Here is a 24,600-nt window from a genome sequence, read left to right as displayed (position 1 = left end):
GTTGGCAACTGGCCTGCTTCCACTGCTATCCAATCAGTGACCACAAGAGCAGACCCCCACCCCAGACTCTGAGAGATTACTCAGTGCTGCCTTGTTGACTTTTCTCTGACTAGGAAAAAAGGAAAAAAAAACTATTGTCCTGCTGCCTTCTTTGTTCAGGAGTCTCCAAGAGAGAGTATATGTAGTGAAACTTAACTGGAAAAGGAGAAACTTAAGGTTGTAGCCTGGCTCTCTAAGTCCCTCCGTACGGAACAGTGGCAAATACATTATTTTGTGTCTGTTCTTCCATATCCCATTTCCTGAGGAGTACATTGGGCCTGATTATGTCTAGGATCTCTTCGTTGCAAAGGTCCATGACTGGACATTTCCAAGCCCTGCCTCCCAAGCAGTAAGCCAGGAGGGGTGTGGACATATGGATCCCCTTCAGCTCTGAGCCCCATGTTCCTTGACCCCAGTCCAGCCTATAAATATTATGACTTTTCTGTGATCTATGACATAAGGAAAAGCCAGAAAGCACTGCTTTAGGAGACTGTATGGGACTTTCCCTTCTTGGCAAATAAACATGGCCTTCGTCTGTCCACTGTCATCCTGGCCATCAATAGGAACCGGCACAGAACGAGGACCCTCCATGGGAGGAGGGAGGAGGAGGCGTGATTTCTGAACTGCGATTGGACCGGCACTGATGACAGGGAGCACCGTTCCCTGGCATCCACCATTAATAAAAAGGCCGTTGCTTGGACTGTAATTATGGCATTCTTGCTACCCAAACTTGAAGCTTTTATGGGGCTTCTGCAATTATCTACTTAAATGCATCGTAACACTTGCTTCTCTGACAGCAAAGTATTGATTTTTTAATCATTTTCAAGTCTCCTCCAGCACAAATAAATGTACTACAGTTACAGTTAATGCACTGTGTACATGCATTAACCGCGGGCGCGCCGCCATTCATTACTTGGTGATACAGAGAGCTGAAGTCTGGCTCCTCAGAAAGTAGCGGCAGGGATTCGACATCAGGATGGAAGCTGCCATTGTCCTTGGTGCTCCCAATCCTCTAACTTCTGGGGACCTTTTTAAATAGGGTACTTGGGCTTAAAAAAGGAAGGGGTACTGAACGGAAATCTTTTATATATGTCAGTGTGGATGAAATTAAAACTCCTCTCACTGAGAAGATAGGGTTTATATATCTCTAAAGGTGTCACTGCGGAACATATGGCAACTTTACTCAGATGCATTTTGGTCCATTTCATTTCTTTCCTTGCACATATTTAGGATGCATCTATCAAAATACTTGGGTAATATATCTACATCTCTCTCTATATATATATATACACATATACATACGTATGTATATAGGCTGATTCAATTTTTACATATTATAATTGTGATGCTTTAATGCCTTACTACGATTAGCATATTATAAAGCTAAAACAGTGTTTTAAAAGGTGTGAATTCCGAATGCCCTTTCTGTGCCCCACAAAGGCCAAGTGCAGCCCCCGCTAAAATCACATATCTCAATACAGACCTGGCGACAGAGGTCATCGCGTATTTTACCCATGAGCCCTTTCCTGTGGTGGTGCATCCGCACATTCAAAATTAAAGCTGGTGAGTCAAAGCAGTTAATTTTGTTTTGTGAGAAATAATATCATTTTAGTTTTAGCATCTAAGACAGATGCCAGCGTTTCCCTCTGAACAGATGGTAATTCCATCTAATAGTGCATCTCTGTATTAGTGAGGTCTGTTGTGTATACAAACAGTAATAAACAGTAGGTAAGGATCAAAATAAATTTTAATTGTTGACATTAAATTCTGGCAGCCACAGTTCTGAGGCGGCAGTACTCCTTTTTCAAGCCTGTCAGATTTACGGAGGCTTGCGGGGCTTTGCCGGAAGCCGCCCCATCCCAGTTACAACAGAAAAATGTTCCAGGGCTACCAGTTACTGGTTTGCACCGGGATGCCTGCTGTCCTACACTGAGATGATTCTTCCAGAATGACAGGGAAACGGTGCGCCTGTGACAGCCTGCCAGGATTTCTTCTAGAATGGCCTTGAAGGACTGAATGTTTAATGGAGGTTGATATACAGCGGCTCTCAACCTGTGGGTCGCGACCCCTTTGGCGGTCGAACGACCCTTTCACAGGGGTCACCTAAGACCATCCTGCATATCAGATATTTACATTACGATTCATAACAGTAGTAACATTACAGTTATGAAGTGGCAACGAAAATAATTTTATGGTTGGGTCACAATATGAGGAACTGTATTTAAAGGGCCAGAAGGTTGAGAACCACTGATATAAAGTGTTATGTCCCATGGTTACATTGGGGAGGGGGCACAGTATTATCACAGCCACTTGGGTATCTTGCTCAGTAAGGGTCTCCCATTCAACTGATGCTATTCTATGTGCAAATCCAGGCATTCCTGAAATATCAGAGAGTGACATCATTCCTATGATTGGTTGGCTTTGCCCAAGTCTGAAGGATTTCCCTGACACCACAGCTCTCATCAATGGCTCTTCTATAGGCTTGGCCAAGTGCACCAACCAGCACCCATTTGGCTCTCCGAGTGCCCCCAGCGACCTGGTATTACCAGTCGCTGTGGCTATTTATTTTGGGAAGTTGCCATGTTTTTTTTTTAAAAAAAGAATCATTTTTAAAAAAAAGAGTCTGGCATTCAGGTAAATGTTCAATAACAAACATGCTTTGCAATCATATTTCTTTAAAAAATAGATGCATTTTTTTAATCATGAAAAATATATTGCTTCCACCATATGGGACAACCAACGACTCGCCGACCGATTTAAGCGGCAGCATATTGAGCTGACCATATGTTACAGTGCTGCGGAATGGCTGAGTGATTCATGCCCGTCACATTCTAGTATATCAATTAAAGCTCCTTGAAGTCTGCATGATTTGTGTCTCTGTTATTAAACCCTGCTAATTCATCCCACTTACACATCTGTTATAAATCTCGAGGAGTGCGGCATGATTCATGGCAATCTGGGAGCAAATTCTTCTCCTTGTAATTAACAGTAAATTGTTTTACTGCCATGCGATGAATTTTTCAGTTATATTGCAAATGAACTCCTAAATGTGCGGTTCTTGCCGAAGAACCGACTTATATCATTAGGCAATTAAAAAGTATTGCTCTGAACCAAAAGCTTTTAATCAAGGGAGATTCAACTTGAACATCGCTGAAGAGTGGTGGAAATCTGACGTGCGGGGGAAGCCTGTAAAGGCATTTCTGGTGTTGAAAGGGCAAAACAGACAAACAAACCAGAACCCTTCTTGCTGCTGGGGACGTCGTGGATGCGGAGGGCTGCCTGAGCACCTGGGCCAGCATCCTGGGCATCTCACAGCTCCTGAAGAGGAACTGCCATTCCCAGATTTCTCCGGTTGCCTTCCACGCCTCTCACGAAAGCGCTGCCTGTATTCTTGGAATAAATAATTGGATAATTAGCCCCGTTGAATCATCAGAGGATTCCGGTGCTGTTGGAGTGTTCTTGTCAAAGGTGAAGCCAATTCATTTCGGCTCCCTCTGCAGCTCTTTGCAGAGGCTGTGATTTTACCCCCTCCTCCCCCGGTTCCCGGCAGCAGCCTCAGATTCATGAGTCCATACATCAAGTCGGTAGTTTAACAACAAATGGAATTAAATTCAAAGAAGGGAAACTAATTGAAGGACAGCAACAGAAGTGTTTGGTAATGTGCTTTTTAATATGGCACGCCGCATTTGCATGATAATTTTTTCCTTTTTAGCGTGGAGCCGAAAGTGACTGGCTTAATGAGGGATTATTCAAGACAGGAGCGAACCAAATGCATTCATAACTCAGAACAAAGATTGTATTATGAAACAAAAAGCAGCGGCGACCTCACAGAAGTAACAGGATGATTGGTTTATGCATTATGAATAAAAAGATAGAAAAATATTTATATTGGTATTCACTAATGACTATATGTACAAGATTGTTGTAATTAAAATTATAAATTAACATATTAAGAGTGCTTGTTTAATCACTCTGGGCCCTATTCACAGTGAAAGGACTTAGGTATCTGCATGCAAAACAATGTGTGTTTTCAACCCAGCAGCCAAGAGCCTGTACATTTTACTTTGGATTCAGAGAAAAAAGCTTAATGCACCACTAATTACTTGCTTAATGGGAGATGGGCTCATCTGAGCGCGGGGTGCAGAGGTCAATTTCTGACCGGCAAAGGAAAGAGCAGTGTCCCTCCAGGACCGGACCTCCCAAAGAAATTTTTAAAAAAGGTTTAAAGTGTACTTCATCTGCAAAGGATAGAGATGCACAGATTTCCTCCATTAAAAGGGTAATTCTCAAGGATAACAAAGACTCTAAGAGGGTTCAGTCCCAAGCTCATTACCCTCAGGCCCTCGGAAGCAACTCCAAAGCCATGGCTCAAATCGCCTGAAGATTTTACAATGGAGACAGAAGCAGCAGCTCCAGGGAGAACCCCTCCCTCACGTGGGATCCCAGGCTTTGCCCTGGCAGGAAAACTAGAGGAGTAGTGATGGAATATTCTAAATGAAACACACCAATTCTAAGCCTGTATCGGATTGAAACACACACACACACACACACACACACACAAACACACACACACACACACTTAAAGCACAAAAAGCAAATTATAATTCTCAAGCCTTTAATGAAACAGTCAGATAAATCTTTACAAGTGTCTTTCTCATTTATCTGACTGAGATTTAAGGAAGACACATCTTCATGATTTAGCTGGATACTACTTGCAATTTTTGGTACTCTTTTTTTAAAAAACGTTTGTAAATGTGGTTGGCTTCTTTTGATCTCCAATAATGAGCTCATATGAACTGAATTTAGATTTACAAGTAAAATTTTCCCCAAAACCACCAGAATTCACGGGAGTAATATATATCCTCCAAATTGCCATTTTATTACTAGAAGACAACATACAGGTGAAAGTCAACTTTTAGTCCTTTCCTACGTCAAACCTGTTGACTATTCTAAAGGCTTGGCTTTCCCATTGCTGAGTTCTATATCTTAATATCTGTGCTACATGCAGATGTCTAATCTCAAGACAAGTTTTAGGAAAAACCACAGAACTGGCTGCAGCCACTGTGGTTGGTGGCAGCACAGACATCATGGCTGCACTGAGTGGGGAGGACTCTGTTTCAAGGACAATTTTCCTGCTTTACTCTTTGCAGGCCCAGGGTGTGTCTAGTCTCTAGGGACAGGCATGTCTCCCTTCAGTTCCTTTAGTTTGCGTCTCCACTCAGCTGGCCAGGGTCTTACCTGGGAGACAGGGCCTGTACACACAGCACCAGAGACCAGGCATGCGAACGGCATGTGGAGCCGCCTGGGAATGTAGCCTGAAGGAGAGGAGGCTGGGGCAGAGGCACTGTTATGGAAAAACTTATTGTAAGTGATGTCATGAGGAAGAGAAACAGACTGAGGACAGCCCCCCCAGGGAGTAGAAGAAGACTGTTAAATAGAAGCCGCAGGGAGATGGCTCAGATCAATATAAGAAAACACCTTTTAGAAGAGGTGTGACTTGCCTGAGAGGTAGGAGCTGCCCTACCACTGAAGCTATCAGACTGTTGGACAAACACTTGGGAGAGATGTTATAAAGAATATATTATTAGCCTGGCTGGTGTGTCAGTGGTTGAGCATTGACCTATGAACCAGGAGGTCAAAGTTCAATTCCATGGAGCACCTAGCCCAAAGGCATGTAGATGAAATATGACTGGACTATAGATTAAATATATAAAAGTACAGAGTCCTGTCATAGAGATAATAAAACATAATTTCTTGGAACTTGGGAGTCGTTCTCATGGATGGAAAATTTGAAGAAGCACAAATTCCTTGGATGAGATCATTTGAACCCAACGAGGTTTTCCAGAACAAAAACAAAGGAAGACAACAGACTCGTGAACTGGACCTGAAGACAGGAAGAGGGTCTAGGGAGTATTTTGTAGCGGAATATTTGTGCACCATCTGTCATTCACGTCGGAGACTTTTCCACTCACAGCAGGACATTTTCTTAAGGAGCCCCAGGAAACCAAGCCTTGTTGGGCGGCTGATGGAAAACTGATTTGAAAATAGACTAAATGCCCTGTAACTGTGTTATCCAGGTAATAATACAGGTAATCCTGTTTGTATTGAGTCTGATTTTTTTCTAAGTGAAGCAAGCAAATATATGTACAAACCACTTCCTACCATGACCATAGTGGACAAGTCTTTACGTTTTATAAACTTAGCACATTCTTACGAATACTAAAGAAATTAATAAGTACGTCACTGTCTATGCAATAAAGGCAAAATATACCACCAGCAGGGCAGCCTGGTAATTCCCGGATGCCTGCCTCCGGTTCCCTAACAGAGCAGTGAGTAGACCCACCCCACAAAAAAGGTCAAGACCAAGGGCCGAGATAGTCTGAGCCCTCATGAGAAGCCTCCTGCCAGGCTGGTGTGTCTCAGTGGTTGAGCATCAACCTACAAAGGAGGTGGTCACAGTTCCATTCCCCGCCAGGGCTCGATCCCTAGTGGGGGGTGTGCAAAAGGCAGCTGATCAATGGTTCTCTCTCATCATTGATGTTTCTCTCTCCTCTCTCTCTCTCTCTCTCTCTCTCTGTCTCTCCCTTCCTCTCTGAAATCAATTTAAAAAAAGAAGAAGGCGTCTGAATACGTCTAACAATTGTTAGGGCATCGCCAGGACCTGGGATGGTGGCTGAGCCCAGGGGCTTCTCTGCACTTAATTCTATTTCTTATTATGATAACAGCTGCAACTCAGGACTCCTAGGCACCTCTTACACTTGTTTATTTTTCTGGTCAAAAAGGCAAAGGTAGTACCAATCAGGATGAGTGAGGGAGCAGGAGAAAGCAAAAGACAAATATGAAGTCCAAACAGGAGAAGGTGTTGAGCTTTGTAGGTGTTCGTTTATAAATACACAGTATATTTTTCATGGCCGTGGAAACTGGCTTACCTGCTGGCAACGTCTGCCCTGCTCCCGAAGCACTGGTTACACAACCAACTGAATTGCAGAGGGAGACAGTGAAGTTGTAGGTCCTGTAAGGTTTCAGTCCACTTACAATATAGGACAGCTGCTGGGGTTCAGTCCTAGCCAACACCTTCCAGGAAAAAAAAAAGTCAGATAGTAGATAATCTGTGTGAAAAATATCACCTTGGCGGTCCAAGTTCCATGAATTCAAACAGAAGGAGGTACTGCCAATCACTCTTAGGAGAAGAGAATTTGTTGGAAGAGTCTCAACAAGCAAGGGTTTAATTGATAATCATCCAATCACACTGTTTTATGGGGGGATAATGCAGTTCCTGAGTGGATAAATGAGGAACCCACATTATTGCCCCATAAAGCAGCGTGGGGGTATGGTTATTGTCTCCGATGGTGAAGATAAAGGATGGTGCCACTGTCATTGTTATCATGAAAAAGTCCAATTAAAACCATAGGGCTTGGCCAAAGCTACCCCCGCGCAGCAATGCCCACATGTTATTTGATGGAGATGGTACAGAAATATGTCACTTTGCTAAATCAATCCCATCATTTTCTTTAAAACAAAACAGAACAAAACAAAACAAAAAATAAACACATTACTGAGCAGCCACATGAGGTCAATTCTCAATTATCTTTCTTATGCAAATAAGCACATATGCATTAGATCAAACAGTTATATTTTTTGAAATGGTGTCTTTATCACACACTCTCGGATGAAATAGCAGATATGAGCAAAGGAGACGGGGAGGAACTCCCTAGTCCATAAACAAGTAAATTAAATAACCAACACTGAGAGTTGGGCCCGTCATTCTAACTAGAAATGATCAAAGCATCCATGTAAATTTGCTTGGTCTGTAGACACAAAGAACCACTGGAAATTATACCGAGAAAAAAAAAGTCATTGAAATGGAGAGTATAACAATAAGCATGAGTAAGTACAAAACTGTTTCTGCTAAGGATTGGTGATATAAAAAGAGATCACAAAGTCTTTCATAAATACAAATACATTCCATAAATATGAAAACTGTAAAGGTTAGTCATATATGCAGGAATTTTCTACATATTTTCCCTTTAGAAGTACAATAAAATTCATATTATTCATTTGGAATATTTGCTTGAGTCTTAACTTTAAAATTTTATAACCTAGGTGAGTAGTTCTAGAAAAGTGTGATTAGAATTTATTTATTTTTAAAAATCTATTTTTATGACTTTTTTATAGAGAGGAAGGGAAAGAGAGTTAGAAAAACTGATGAGAAACACCCTACTGGGGATTCAGCCTACAACCAAGTTGCATGTTCTTGACTGGAATCAAACCCAGGATCCTTCAGTCTGTGGGCTGGTGCTCTATCCATTGAGCCAAACCAGTAAGGGCTAGAATTTAAATTACATCGTTTACATACGGTTTCAGAAATAAAGGTGATTTCAAAGTATCTAAAAATCGGGGAATAATTTAAAACTGTGGAACCATTTCATTGCAATTACATTTAGAAATCAAGAAAACAACAGACACTGAATTATTAACCCTTTCTCTCTCTCATTATAAATGGTTCTTAAGGATATAATTGAGGATATAACTTTTATTGTTTTTGCCACATGACTTAAAATTTTCTAAATAAAATACAACTAAAAAATGGGTAAAACTTACTTCACATTGCTATAAAAATTTATCCTGTTTAGAACAACCTGGTGTTATTGATGTAGATTTTTGGAAAACAAAATTGTTTTTAGTATAAAATATGTTAAGGTGTATGTGTCTTCTGTATTCTCTCATGTTCTGGGAGAGCACACCCCAGGTCTGGGAATGCTGTTCCGACCACGGTGCCAAGTCACGGGGAGGCTGCCAGCACCCAGGGGAGGACAGGACCCGGGTTTGTTGCAAGCAGACAGACCAACCCCTTGGGACATGAAGCCTCGCAGATGCTACGCTACCAGAGGTGACTGGAGTGGGAGACGGCGCTATGAGAGAGACCCTGTAGCAAGGCCACAATAAGAGAATCACAAGGAGGACACCTAGGGTGTGGAGCAAAGACTTATCACAGGATGGAAACCACATACCATTTGCTAGAGCTGCTAGCATGCTATTGGGCCTCAGAAAAAGGGAACTGAGTAAGGAACATTAGCTGGCCATGCAGCCAAAGCTACTCCTCATGAGCTTTGTGGGACATGCCAAGTCTTAAGGTCGGGTGCGCCTAACAGAAATTCATCATCAAACGGAAGTGGTATCGGGAAATGGACATAAGGCACAACATGCTGGGCAAGCAGGTAGTCCAGCCCCCCATGTCATCCATCATTCTGGTGACTCAATCTCAGCTCATACCCAGGACTCCTTGGAGGTCTCCTACAAGCTGAGAGAGTAGAAAAATGTGGTTTGGTTCATAAACGGGTTGTCTTAGTATGTGGTTGCAAGTCAAAATGGATGAAGGCTGCTCTGTAGCCACATGTAGGGATGGTCCTGAAAACCAGCAGCAAGAAGATATCCTCTCCATGGGCAGATCCTCAGGCAGTGTACCTGGTCCTCCACTCTGTGTGCAAAGGGAAGGGACTGAGGTAGCTACACCTGAAACATATGATGGTGGCTTGGTTGTATGGGTCTGACATCAAAGCAAAAAGACTGGAAGATGAGGTACCAGGAAGACTTTGGGAGAGGAATGTGGGTAAACTAATGGGAGAGGCATCACATGAAAAGACCTTGTTGTCACATTAATCCCTTTCAAAGAGCATCTCTGTCTGCAGGTAGAGGTGCTACATGGCCAAGTATGCAGTTACCTGTCCAGTAGACACTAGCCCGTATCTGTCATTGGCCACCCTCCTGTTGATCAAATGGATTGTACCCTGGCACAACCATAAACTGTGGGCTAATGTGAGCCCCCCATCACCTAAGCTTGTTTATATGCGTATATCTATCCAATGAATTAGACCAGGTGCATAGTAAAGACCCAGTAACTGTCAGCAATGATTACGATTCTCATTACCACTAGCTGGAGAAGGAAATACAACAAGGCAACAGGTCAATATCCACCCTGAACTTTGAACATCATAACCTTTACTATAAGCTGTGAGAAATTCCACTCCTCAGATTGTTTTCCAAAGAAAGAGAAATACGCAAAATGCACATTAAATGTTCTTATTAATGTTATTTATATTTCCAAAATAATTTATACAATACTAATATCAACTGATTTTGCACTGGTTAAAAAAATTATTGTATGCCCAAATACTATGATAGTACATAGCTACTGAAAGTCAGCTTCTTACAAAACTTTTGCGGATAGATATTAAGTGAGAAAAGTAGATTTCATTAAACAGAATTATACAAACTTAGTTTTAAAATATGCTTATATTAGAAAACATAAGGTACATAAATAGAAGAGCTTTGTACATGTCACATTACATTAGGGAATAAATGCCCCATTTAAGCAACGTCTAAGGAAGAATTCTGTCACTGAATTCTGCGAACTCAGAAAATGTCAAACTGAAGATATAATTCAATTGTGAAAGGACACTGTGTGAAAATAACAATACCTGTGAAAACACCACCGGAGCGGGTTGTTGAGGTGACTGTTCAGAAATCATATTGATCTCATATCCCACAACATCTCCTCGCGTAACATTATCGGCCGGCTTCTCCCAGGACACGTTGAGAGAGTGTGGTGAGAGGGGCGAGACCAAGGGAAGGGCCATGGATATAGGCTCTGTCGAGGGCAATAATGACAATAGTGAAACCATGAATGCTGTACTCACAGGCTTTCCAAACTGAGTCCCCACTTCCATTCAAGTTTCTGAAATACCCCGTTTTTTTTTACATAATATTCCGGTTGGTAAAAATCAAAGAGTATACTGCTGCATATAAAAACTATTCATTTTTACCTGTTATCTGCAAGGATGTCCTCCAATTTCATATTACTAGCAAAGATGTTTTCCATTTATAAAATAAAAATAATCTAGGAGTTTGATTGTGTTCATAAAGATAACTAGTAGATAATGAGGTGGGAAACCATAGGTCTTATAAAGTATTTGGGGGGAAAAAATAAGGTGTTCAATAAATCTTGATTGAAACGTGCAGGGTACATACACACATACATTCTCCCCTTGCCATCCTTGAGATCTTAATGCGGATTTTAAATGTGCTAACCAAAGGTGTGTTATCAAAGGACCTCATCACACTTTCATTAGCCAGTGACCCATAAGATTATGAGGGTCCGGTGATGCGGCTTCACCCATTACTTTTCATTTCTGACCTTGACTTTCCCCTTCCTGAACGCCATGGCTCATCACCTGCGCTATCTTGGCACTGTTATTTGTCCAAGATGGCTGGCACAATGCACATTTTATTCATGAAATGATTCCCTTGGACATCAACCTACAGCTACCCTTTAGCCTCCACAGTCCTAACAGGGTCCACGTTAAATCAGGACTCGGGTATTTTCAGCTATCATGAATTAATTCAAAGCATAGCAGAAGTGTATTCTTTTTTATTTTGTTAAAGACTCATAACATGTGAAGTGTTTTTCATGTAAAGAGTAAAGTGGAGAAATAAAATATCTCATTTGCCTTAGGAAAGGTTTCTTTAAAAAATTTAAAAAGATTTTTTTTTAATATATTTTATTGATTTTTTACAGAGAGGAAGGGAGAGGGATAGAGAGTTAGAAACATCGATGAGAGAGAAACATTGATCAGCTTCCTCCTGCACACTCCCCACTGGGGATGTGCCCGCAACCAAGGTAGATGCCCTTGACCGGAATCAAACCTGGGACCCTTGAGTCTGCAGGCCGATGCTCTATCCACTGAGCCAAACCGGTTAGGGCTAAAAAGATTTTTCCTCCTTCTTCTTTTCCATATTGCCAACTACTCATTCAAGCACACTCGTGAATTACGGATTCTGAAATCCAGGGTTCTGTCATTTGGTGCGATCTAGTAGCTCAACTATTTGCTTTGGAAAGAGAAATAGAACGGAAGCAGAGTTGTGAGGTCTGCAATGGGGATCTTCATTGAATGTATGGCCAACCCGCTTCAGGACTGGAAACCAACTGCTACTTTGCAAACATCCCCAAGAGTCTACTACTTTAGTTAAGTCATTTCCTCCCTCCCCTTGAAATAGTAACTAAAGCATTTTCCCCCTAAAACGTTTCAAGTTCTTTATGACCTTGAGTTATCCATGTAACCAACGTTTTCCTTTGGCTTATGTAAGTTGATAATTCTTACTCTAGTGCTGTGGACTTTAATTGGAGGCAATATTTTCATTCAGGAGTTTGGTTTTTTGTTTGTTTTTTTAGAGATATAGGTAGGTATTTTTATCTTTTTTTTTAAATATATTTTATTGATTTTTCACAGAGAGGAAGGGAGAGAGATAGAGAGTCAGAAACATTGATGAGAAACATCGATCAGCCGCCTCTAGCACATCTCCCACTGGGGATGTGCCCACAACCCAGGTACATGCCCTTGACCGGAATCGAACCTGGGACCCCTCAGTCCACAGGCCGACGCTCCGTCCACTGAGTCAAACTGGTTTCGGCAATTCAGGAGTTTTAAAAGTAGAATTCAGAGCTTGACCTTCACCTGATTCTCCTGTCCGTCCTGAGGCCCAGGGGGAGGACACGCTGCCGGCCATATTCCCAGCCCAGACTCTAAACTCATATGTGGTGTAAGGCTCCAAGCCAGGGACGGTTGTGGCTGCTGGAGGGGGTTTCAACGCATTTTCATTGGCCGACTCTGCCAACGGGTGAGGACTGAGCCAGCCGCTGCTCTCAGACACTCGACTTTCTGCTGACGTGGGTTCTCCGTCAGATCTCAATCTTCTCATGTAGAGTTCATACCTGCCAATTATTCCTAGAAAAGAAAAACAGGAAGCCAAGATGACTCATCAGACAAACAGACTATTTGAGGGGTAGGGTGGAGTTAAATCAGTTAAAAATTATAACATTTTTCAGGATGAATGGTTATAATTTCTACTAAGAATAGCTTTTTCTTTATGGAAATTTTATCAGCATACTTTCAATTTATATATTTCAAATTTGGAGACTTTAATTTGGCTATCTGTTTAACATAAGGCCTGTTTGCATAAATATTAGAATATTATAGTTGATTTCCACCTAGTTTTATCAAGTAATTTTAAAAGTCTAAGAGAAAAAAGGTTTTGCCATAATACGTACATGATATTAAATTACTAAAAATCTATGAAAGTATGTCTGGCCTATATAACAGGGTTTAATTGTATGAACACAAAAATTAACTTAATGGAGTCAGCGAGCCTATATACATACTTTTTGTATTACTTTATATCGTTTTTTAGGCCTAAAAGAGAAAATTTACTGCTTAAGGGTGCCCTAACTCTGTGACACAGTCAAATATAATGCATTTTGTAAGTGAGTTTTAAATTAGAAACATAATTTGTGTTGTGGCAGATGTCATTAAGAGCAAAGATAATACCAGCCTTTTAAGGGGCAATTTAAATGAATGGAATTTGTTATTAGATAAAGAAATACACTCGTTCTACTAACCAGGACAAATAGTATCTTGTATCGTTAGAGATCGTTTCTCAATTATTCTATCTTGCAGTTATAAACAAACACATGGGATTGCCAGACTCGCTGGCACAATTCCAAATTCCTTAGATTCTCACTCAGGACTGGCCCAGGAAAGTGAAATCTAGGCCTGGAGTTCCTACCATTCGGTTCCATCGGCGGAGCCCACTCCACACGCAGTTCTGTGGAGCTGATGGCCAGCACCGCAGGGGGGCCCAGCCCTCGAGGAGGAGCCTGGGCTGTGGTCACGGTTACGGGCGAGCTGTGTAAACAGCCCCCACTGGTACAGGCCTGCACAGAAAAGCGGTACTCGGTGAAGGGAAGCAGATTCCAGATGGTAGCCGTGGTTCCGCCACCTTCATGGGGAACGCAGGGCTGGGCGTCGTCAAAGGGAACGCAGGACAGGAGATACTTCTCTACGGGGCCAGCGCGATCGGAGGCTGCCGTCCAGGTAAGCGTCACCGAGTCCGAGCCAACAGGGATGACATAACTTAAGTTCAAGGTTCCCTCTGGGACCCCCGGCCTTGTCCTGTAGGCGACAGCTGCACTCCTCGTCGAACCCTGAACACTGGAGGTCTCGACGGAATAGGAATAGGAGGTATATGGCGACAGGGCAGTGTCTAAGAAGTCCTGGGTGTCTGAAATTAAAAGAAGAAAATGAGAAGAAAATAGTTACATTCCGCAAAACTGGCGAGGAAATCATTTCTACTGGTTCTCCTGTTTTATGACTTAATGACAGGAGCTATACCAATCCACTCTGTATGAAGAACAGTTAGGCACCAGAAGGTTTTGTTGTTGTTTGGCTCATCCTCACACAGGGATATTCTCCCATTGAGTTTTAGAGAAAGTGGACGGAGCGGGAGAGACAGAGAGAAACATCCATGTGAGATACACACACCAGACCCTGACCATGCTGGCACCCTGACCTTGGACCTCTGGCCTCGAGAGCTTGAAGTAATACATTTCTGTTGTTTATAAGCCACCCGGACTGTGGAATTTCTCTTTAACAGTAGCCTGAATGGACAAAGACAGTGAACATCCTAGTGAAGGGTAAATCTGCCGTTCTTCATATATGTCATTGCAAGTTCTGCATGAAAATATGTTGAGTACTGCACTAGTCCAATCAGGACACAGAAGCCACGGAGTAATTTTGCTTTACTTCTCCATCTCCCCTCTCAATCATGAGAACTATCCTTTTCATCTTTGTGTTTCTAGTGGCTCATACAGTTCCTGGTCTGGCGTGAGCACTGAATAAATGTTTACTGAATGAGTATATGAATGAATGGATAATTTTCTATATATACTGATTTATTTTTCTAGGCAATAATACTAACAGCCTTAAAGAAACAACTGTTCTTTATTATCTCTTTTGTGTTCGTATCCCCTCCCTATGTTTTCTGTTTGTTTTTCTCAGAGGAACCATCTTATCACTTGTTGCATTGATCCTCTGATGCAGTATCGAATAATAAATTATGTGATATTAAAGGTGGACATGAAAACCTAGGTTTCACTAAGATACATCATTGTCTGAAACTCTAAACTTTCCATTATCGTCAAAGAAATCATGTTCTAGTTTCCCCGTGGAAGCGTTTACCTAGAGCAGTGATGGCGAACCTATGACACACGTGTCAGAGGTGACACGTGAACTCATTTTTTGGGGTTGATTTTTCTTATAAATATCAAAAATATAAGTCTTTGTTTTACTATGGTTGCAAATACCAAAAAATTTCTATATGTGATACGGCACCAGAATTAAGTTAGGGTTTTTCAAAATGCTGACACGCCGAGCTCAAAAGGTTCGCCATTACTGACCTAGAGTAACATTTAAGGACTAGCTCCCTACCCATTCCAAATGAGAAACGATTTAACTGTTTGTGAATTGGAGGGGAGGGAAGGGAGAGGCAAAGCATGCTCCCATCAGCCCATTGAGTCTTTTGTCTTTCTTCAGCACAGAAGGCATATTCTCCAATCTGGCTTTTATTGTAATAAAGATGATTTTTATTTTAAATTTCCATCTCCCTGATTCTTAAGCCTAGTTCTCCTTCAGTTTCAAACCGAAGTTGGAAAAACTAATGTGATGTACTAGCCACCCTAAAAATGTCAATCCTATTAAAAGAGTGCAATATCCTGCAATAGCTTTTCTTGTCACATCTATGACACAGAAAATATCCATGTGCAACCCAGACTGGGGCTGCAGGGAGGTGATATTGGATGCTAATTATGTATAATTACCAACATGCTAACTTGACTTCTACACCTCTCTCTTCTACTTATGAAAGCTCACAGGTACGCACATGAGTGAATTTTTATTTAGGGAAACCACTGACTATACTTTACCTTATTTTTCAAAAGTTAATTCAGAAACTTTGAAACTATCCCACTATTATTGCATGCTATTACTAATAACCAATGACATGTAGGTTCTAAAAGTAGTAATACACCAGTTGTCATGACCTTAGGTTGGAAACTAGTGACCCCACAGTGCAACAGGGCAGCGAGGACAAGTCTTATTCCAACAAGGAATTCTACAATGGTCTCAACCAAAAGTTCAAACATGCTTGGAAGAGATTATTAATTTTCTTTGAAAAGTTCAATGACTCTGCACCTGTAATTCCAAATGCCTTCATTTAACCCAAAGATCTGTATTCATAGGACTGAATATAAGTACTGTTTCCTTTTCATATTACACATGCTAGCCACACACTGGGAACGGAATAATAAACACAAGAATATCGTTAAGTGATACAAAGTTCTGACAGCCCTAACCAATTGTTCTTACTGTTCAAATGCCATCATGCAGATAATTGTCCCAATATTAATTATAGTGGCTGTCAAAAAATGCCAGAAGTGGCATTTTTTTAATGAAAAAAATAAGGTTTTAGAAAAGAATACCTTGTATAATAGGATTATATAAATGTCTGATTAGTGAATGAACACGCATTTATTATGTAAGAAACTGTTATTTGGATTCTACTATAATAGTGCAATCATATAAAAGAGCCAGAGTGTTTTACTCAAATGCAATGTTCTATAAAACACATCACAATATTTTATGGTGAAAAATATGCCTCTGGACAGAATGCTGTAAGCGAAGTTTAATATCATTACTGAATTAAGCTGTATGGGAAACTGGGTGACCCTAATTTACCACTTCAGCAATAGCTCAAGCAGCGGTACTGTCATCTTCAAAACCACTTTCAATATTTCTGTGACTCCCTCCTCCCCTATCAAAAAAGTTTAAGTTTCAGGACACCTGGGTCATGCTGATATTTGGAAGAAAACAAACATTCTAGTAGCAGGATATCAGGATGCTCTGCCAGTGTGGCAGATGTAGACAGATGTTCGCTTCCCTCTGCAATCTGCATCGTGAAGCTCAGGGTTTCCATTAACTTCCAAGAAGGCTTGGAGTACTGAACAGACAAGAGTTATCAGAAAGTCTGGACATTATAATGCAGATGCAAGTCACTCAGAATTAGGTGTGACATGTAACCCATGGTAATATATACGGAATAAAACCATACGCTATGCAAAATTTTCAAAGCCAATCAACATGTTAAAAAAGGCACCCTCCTGATCATTTTGAGGAAGATTATGGTACTATAGAATTTCTTCATTGCTCTGTAGACTTTTCTAATTGTTTTTTTTTGTTAAGTTCAGCTTCTTTTTTATTTTTTTTTATTTTATTTTTTTATTATTAGTTAAGGTATTACAAATGTGTCTTCACCCCCCCCCCCATTAACCCCAAGACTTTTCTAATTGTAAACGTTAACCTAGACTTTGGAAAATTGGGCATTAAACTGAGAGAACAACATGAGTTGGCATCCTGTTGCCATGTTTCTTTTTAAAAAATATTTTTTATTGATTTTAGAGAGAGGGAAGAAGGGAGAGAAGAGAGAAACATCGCTTGGCTGCGTCCTACATGCCTCCCACCAGGGATAGAGCGTACGACCTGGGAGTGTGTCCCGACCAGGAATCGAACCAGCAACCTTTCGGTACATGGGACCAGGCCCGACCAATTGAACTACTCCAGCCAGGGCTCCCGTGTTCTTAAACTGGCTTGTAGCTAAACAAGACCAGGAGCAAATATCAGAGAAGACAGAACTGGAAGGAAGGAACATTTTCTGTTTCTTCATTGTATCTTTAGGGAAACTGTATCTCAAACATATGAGTGAGTATTTTCTAAAGACCATGTGTCTGCACAGCTTGATTTCCACAACCTCCTTTAAAATCTTCATACAAGTTACAGACGCAAAGACAGTGTTTACGGTTTGTTCACATCCTTCCTGTTTCCATTTAAGATCATGTTTTGTTCCATCCACTTTTAACCAGATCATTTTAAAAATTGAATTAATATTACAGAAATATTTGATACATTTTCTCTAATCCTTACACCCAGAGAAAACTAAACATCAGTTTGTGGTAAGTCTTTCAGTCATTTTATATACTTTTGAATTAAAACATAACTCATAGATTATTTTTAAAACCACTTAATTACCTTCAACACTACATCTTGAACATTTTCCATTCATTAATATGTAAACTAATATTTTTTTTAAGGCAATCATATCCTACAATTTGCTTCACAATGTATCAGGAGTAATGTATGCCATATACCGTAATTTATTGAAAGATTTTTGAATGTCTGAATTTTCCAATATTTTGCTATTAGAGAATGGAGGTTTGAACGTATTTTGTGATATTGAGTCCACTGTTGACTATTCATTGAAGACGAATTTCCTAAAATAAATTTGCTGAGTCAAACAGTATGCAAAGAGTAAGGTTTTGCATATACTTTAACAACTTATCCTGCATGAAAAGTTGTACCCATGAGCCCACACAGATATGCCAGCGATTAGGCTGGTTCTAGCTCCTTCACATCCTCATTAATGCTGGCTGGTCTTTTTTCTTTTCATCTGTGAGAATTTGGTAAGCATTAAGGGCTTAGCAAATACGAAGCATCTCATTTATTGCATTTCTTTACTAGTGAGGTGTATAATTCTCTCTGCTTAAAACAGTTTTCTAGAAAGAGGAAACCACATTTATCATCAATGTCAAAGAACCTAACTAATGTATCAACCCTCAGAATTAGTGGATCTTTCCATCGCGGAATCTTTACACTCACCATACGGGTATTGATCTTCAGTTGTGTAGATTTCAGACCCGTCCCTGAATAAACGGTAAGTAAGCCAGGGGGCACTGGGAGGATCCGATGGGCTCCAGGAGAGATGGATGGCCGAAGAACTTTGAACTTGTCCTCTGGGTGGAGGTTGCTGGGACAGAGCTAAATGACAGTGGGGAGAGCATTTATTAGCAAAGGCAATCAATAAGCACACAAGTACACTGAAGGAAGAGACGCAGCAAAGAGGTCTTTCTGTCCCAGGATTACTTCATCAAGAAGACATGCGGTTGACCAAGACATTAATAGACAAAGGGTACAGATGATGAATTTCTAAAACAAAGCATTGTATCTGTAAGCATAATACAGATTTGTAGGTCAGTGCGGCTTAACAGAAATATAATTGAGGGGGAAACCCCAACATTTTACAGTAAGCACTTTTTTGAGGAACTATCCAAGAATGCATCAACACTCATTTTCTATTTAATTAATTTAAATGGTGACATAAATAAGATCCACTGACACTTGAAATTGAAGAAGCATGATGTTGAGGTTTCTGAAAAGGACGTTTTCCATCGCATTAAGCAAAATGCCTCATCTTGCTTCACAGAGCACAGTGTAAGGAAAGGATAATAGTTGGTCATACAAATAGCGATGGATGTTATGAATGCTAAACAGTCCAAATATTAGCAGGAAACAATCTGAATGTACTATGTGGGTACGCCAGCACCTGTTAGGGATGCCAGGATGGTAGATCATACTGACGTCGGAGGTTAAAGAAAAACATTCAAGCTAGATACACTCTCACTCTTCCCCTTTAAGTCTTTGTTTCTCTGTTGGACTTAGCATTGTTATATGAAAAGTCTAACGGTCCGTATGCCTATTTAGATAGAGGACAAGAGAAGTAACAATCTCAAAAGGACACATGAAAAGAGGATTATTTCTAAATACCTGATATTTTCAAATTCATGGATTCGCCATAATTGATAAGGTCACTTTGACTGGCTGAACACTGACAGTACATTTGATGTTGCAGCGAGTTTTAATTTAGGGCTCTAAACCCTGTTGCTCGCAGCAGAATCGCAAAGATCACAAACCGTCTCATTTACAGCACTCTCTGAGAGCCTTGCCAGCCACGGCAATTTAATATATTTTTTTTTTTTAGTGATTATTTGTAACTACATCTAAAACTCTGCATGTTATCAGGGGCTCACCAGATTGCAGGGTTAAAGCAATCAGCACTGACCTTCAGACCATTTTCGAAGACAGTGAAATACTTTCAGGATGACTGCGAGAGAGAGATGTTTCAGTCCCAGGTCAAAGGGTACTGAATGTAACTCACATTCCACGAAAACTTCCTTGGCAATACACACACACACACACACACACACACACACTGATACACACACACACCCCGACACACACACACACACACACACACACACACCGATACACACACAGGGCTCCGCTGAATATTTAAAGTTGACTATATGTTAGGACCACCTCCCCACTATCTCGTCCAGGTTTTCGGTGTGAATGAATAGTGCCTGTTCAGCATTTACGTGAGCATTTTCATAGACCAGAATGTTTAGATGGCCTCACACCCTTTGGGGAATAAATATGAAATGCTGGGCATGCGATAACTTGAGCCCATCCTTTCTGTGCTAAAAGTAGATTTCTGAGAAAATGAGCACATATTCATTCATCAAAATTGCCAGGAACGGCCTCTGCATGTGCCAGACTCTCCTTCAAGGTCGGAAGGCATGATGCTGTGACCGCATCCATCAGTCTCGGCGCCACGAGCTTTAATCTTGGCTTTGGCACTTTGGTAGCTGTACGTCTGTAGTCAAATTTCGATTGGACTCTTTGAACTTTTCCCCATTTACAGCAGGAGGATGACAATGTCTACCTGTCAGGGTTATAAGATGGCGTGTGTGCATGTGTGTGTCCCTCTCTCTCACATAAGGCTAGTTAGATCCCTCCAGCATTTACCTTTGCCATCCCTATGAGGTCATTTTTGTCTACATAGGCCCAAGTAGATGACCACTAAGTCCACAACCAAATCAGCAGGAAGGAGAAGAGGAGAGGCGGAGGGCATGCCCTGTGCCGGGGCGGGCACAACCCAGGAACCCACACGTCACTGGTGCCCACACGTGTCAGTCGGAAGATTAGCGGCATGGTGATCATTAACTACAGGAGAGGATAAGGCCATGGGACCAGCTCTACGTTCTGTTACCTTAAAACAAGTGGACGACGGGTACGGGGAACAATGTCGAAGTGTCTTCCATAGATGAGATGGAAAAATAAAAGAAGAGCTGGAGAATTAAGAGATGTTTCAAAAGGAAAGAAGGGAATAGGGTGCTTCTGGTTAAACCAACATGAATAGATCAGTGATATGAAATGGGGCAAATCATCCAAAGAACTATTTCTGGGCACTCTAATTCACAGTGATTGGCAGGAGCTGTGTAGTCTGAAAGTATCTGAGCATAAACATTGCCCATATCATTGGCTTATTCAGACATAGGAGTAATCCCCTAGGAAGCCAGGCTATACGTAAAAATTTTAAAAAAAAAACAAAAAAAACAGCAAAAACTGATTAGAGACATCAGTATGCTATAGTGGAGAAAGTTTTCCACTTTTAAGCCTATGCAAATTTATAAAAAAACAACAACAACCCACACTAATAGCTTAAGTGTTTTCAGAGTAAAATTACAACACACTCAAAGAAACTGTGAACCAGACTCATAAAAGAGGCAATCAATAGACAGACTCCTGAGTGTAGCAAACAAATAGTAAACTGGAAGATAAAGGAGAGATGGATCTTAAAGATACAGCAATCTGCTTTATCCCATCCACGGGAAAGAGGGAAAGAAAAAGACGGAACAAAAGGGAACAGAGCCGCAGGGACCTAGGAGACAATGTCAGGTGTGCGTGCGCCAACATTGGTGTAATGGACCCCAAAGAAGAGGAGAGACTGAGAAAGGGAGGGGCAGAAAGTGAAACTGTGGTTGCCAGGGGCTGGGAGAGATGGGGGTATTCACCTTTAAAGAGTATAGAGTCCCCATTTCAAAAGAAGAAAAGAGTTATGGAGATGGGTAATAGGGATGGTTGTACAACATTATGAATAAACTGTCAGAGGGAGGAGGGTTGTGGGGCTGGATTAAAAACATGAAGGGATTCAGCAATAACAACAAAACTCATAGACACAGACAACGGTATGCCTGAGGGAAAGGGAGGTTGGACAGGTAGAAGATGGAAAAAGTGGGATATATGGTGATGGGAGGAGACCTGACTTGGGGTTCTGAACACACAATACAATGTACAGACGATGTATTATAGATATGTACACCTGAAACCTATATGATTGTATTAACCAATGTCACCCCAATGCATCAATAAAAAGGTTTAAAAACTTATTAATATGGTAAATTTGTTCTGCATATTTTACCATAATAAAAATATTTCTTTTAAGAAAAGGAGAATTACAACAGCCTCTTTGATAAGCAGGGATAAAGGAAAAATGTGAATGATAAAAAGATGGACAGATAAGCAAGGGTAAGCATAAGAGTGAGCCCAGAGTAGTCATATCAAGAAGAGAAACACAAAGGATCTATAAATAGTTGAAACATAAATGTAATATTTATAATTAAATAATAAATATACACGTATGTGTAAATAAGTGTATGTGTATATTATTTAATTTTATAGTTTAAGGCAAACTGAAATATCATTCATTAGGAAAGAATACAGAAGGCAGAACTATTAAATACCTGTTTCCTTCCATCTCTCTTAACACGGAAAATGACTCTCATTTGAAAAGCATGAGACAAATATGGATGGGCAAAAAGCACATCACACAACCAGAAAGCATACCGTCGGAGAGGGCCTACCTGCTTATCCGAAACCAAATCAATTCTCCCGCACTCTGAAAATTAGATCTTAGGATGCCTACCCCAAATCCTCATCATAAACATCACAGACGCGATCGCTAAACTCTTGTCAGGGGTCTCTAAGGACCTGGAGAAGGTAACTGTTATAACCCTGGGGTTCCCAAACTGCCAGGAAAACACCTGAGGCACCTGGATTCTCACGGCAAACACATCCCTGACGTGGACGGAGAGGAAGCCGGAGCCCGCGGTAGTTCACAGTTTCAACAACAGATAGCACCACGTTCCTTTCAATCGCATCCTTGAGAAGCAGGTTCCGGCCGCTGGTAGCATAAAAAGCAAGGACCATGCGAAAGCCAGGGGGGCAGTAAAGAAAGCAGCACCCTGCATGTGTGCCCCACAGTTAGCACTTCCCTGAGCCCCACGTTCACTGTGCTAAGCTCCTCTGAAGGCAGGACTCCTGTCTGATTTCTTTTTTTAACCAACTTCCTCTGCTGATTCTGCACTCCCAACTTCGCACAGTGTTCGGTGGGCTTCCCTAAACACAAACCTAAAAGGGCAGCTACAACAAGCACAGGGAGAGTTGAAGGAAGATGCCCAATCCTAAAGATCACAATTTTAAACAGAGAAATCAAAATGCCTATGTCCAGGGAAGAATACTTAGGAATATGGAAGTTTTTTTTTTAATTATTCAAAATTGAAAGCATTTGAAAAGATCAAGAATGTTTAGCCTAGAGAAGAAAAGACATAACATAAAGTGTCTGCCAAAATTAAGAAAAGTAGGCCAATTCCCAGTGATCAGACTACCAAGTTTTGCCTGAGGTAGAATTGCTAGACCGTATCTCAGAATCAAGAACAGGTAGCAAAAAGTGCAGCCGGTGCAAATATTCTCACACAAAGTTCCGGGCAGAACTGATAAAAAAATTGCTAAGATTTGGTTTGTTTTAGTAAATGATGATCAACAGCTGACACCCAGAGCAATACGCTGGAATTGATGTTGCACACAAATCAATCAATTCTATAGCTAATCAATGAATAACAAATATTAACTAAGTGGTCAGTAAAAGCCAGATTTGTGTGTCGACACAGGCAATTATGACGATGTTTTCTCAAGAGTAGCATAAACACCTAGAGCTATGCTAACATCTAGAGGTACCAATAAACACAGGATGCTGTAGGTGAACCACACAGGCACAAAATCTAAATATGTCTTAGTCATTAGCTATACCTGTCTTTCACTATCTCAAAACCCAGTACAGCCTGGCTGGTGTTGCTCCGTGTTTAAAGCGCTGGCCTGTGCACGGAAGGGTCTTGGGTATGATTCCTGGTCAAGGGCATGTAGCTGGGTTGCAGGTTCGTTCACTGGCCCAAGTCGGGGCACATGCGGGAGGCAACCAATGGATGTGTCTCTTTCACCTTAGTGTTTCTCTCTCTCTCTCCCATCCCCTGCCCCTCCCTTCCACTCTAAAAAGCAATGGAAAATATATCCTCAGGTGAGGATTAACAACAACAACAACAAAAATCCGGTACAGTTGCCGATATCCCATTAGTTCTCCCCCCTTCCTTAAATAGACAGCACGGGCACAGGCCTGTGGTGACATGTCCAAATGGTGGCATTTCCTAGAACTGTGACTCACGACCGTCTCAGGAAACCCCGAGGAGGACATGCACAGAACACTGTGTGGCAGAGAACTCCTCACCATGTGCTTACAGCAGGTACTTCTTAGGAATTTTGAAAAAGGCGAGATGTATGATCTTGAAGGAAATACAAAGAATTCGTCGGTATGTTATGAGATAGTAGGACAGCAGGTGACCGAATGGAGCCAATTCAAGGAACTGGAAAATGGTGTTGAGAAGTCACAGATGCTAAGAGATAAGCTCTGGCTCCCAAGAGTTAGAACTAGAAGCATGAGAGATGTCTAAACAGGGAGTGCCAGTGAAAACAGAAAGAGAATATTAAATGCAGGGGTTAGTAATAAGCTTTGATAAATATCAATAAGAAACTAATAGTAGCACAGTGCCCATTAAGACTTGTGGGATGGAAGGATGTAAAACTCAGAGTAAAATATAAATCTTCCATT

General features: G+C 41.1%; 1 protein-coding gene across 1 annotated transcript in view; it reads right to left on the bottom strand.

The window, feature by feature from the left end:
- Window positions 1-24,600, bottom strand: part of USH2A (usherin) — a gene marked incomplete at both ends in the record, with an annotated part of 391,806 nt that overhangs the window by 282,163 nt on the left and 85,043 nt on the right. The window contains 5 exons of the mRNA XM_081114388.1: window positions 6,969-7,113; window positions 10,518-10,687; window positions 12,552-12,821; window positions 13,660-14,154; window positions 18,639-18,797. Of these exons, the coding sequence (XP_080970514.1) occupies window positions 6,969-7,113; window positions 10,518-10,687; window positions 12,552-12,821; window positions 13,660-14,154; window positions 18,639-18,797 (1,239 nt within the window). The remainder of the gene's footprint in view (window positions 1-6,968; window positions 7,114-10,517; window positions 10,688-12,551; window positions 12,822-13,659; window positions 14,155-18,638; window positions 18,798-24,600) is intronic.

This window comes from Myotis nattereri (genome assembly GCF_964212035.1).
Source record: "Myotis nattereri genome assembly, chromosome: 20".
NCBI classification, from domain to species: domain Eukaryota; kingdom Metazoa; phylum Chordata; class Mammalia; order Chiroptera; family Vespertilionidae; genus Myotis; species Myotis nattereri.
Note: the sequence above shows the minus strand (reverse complement) of the source record. Positions and strands in the feature narration are given on the sequence as shown.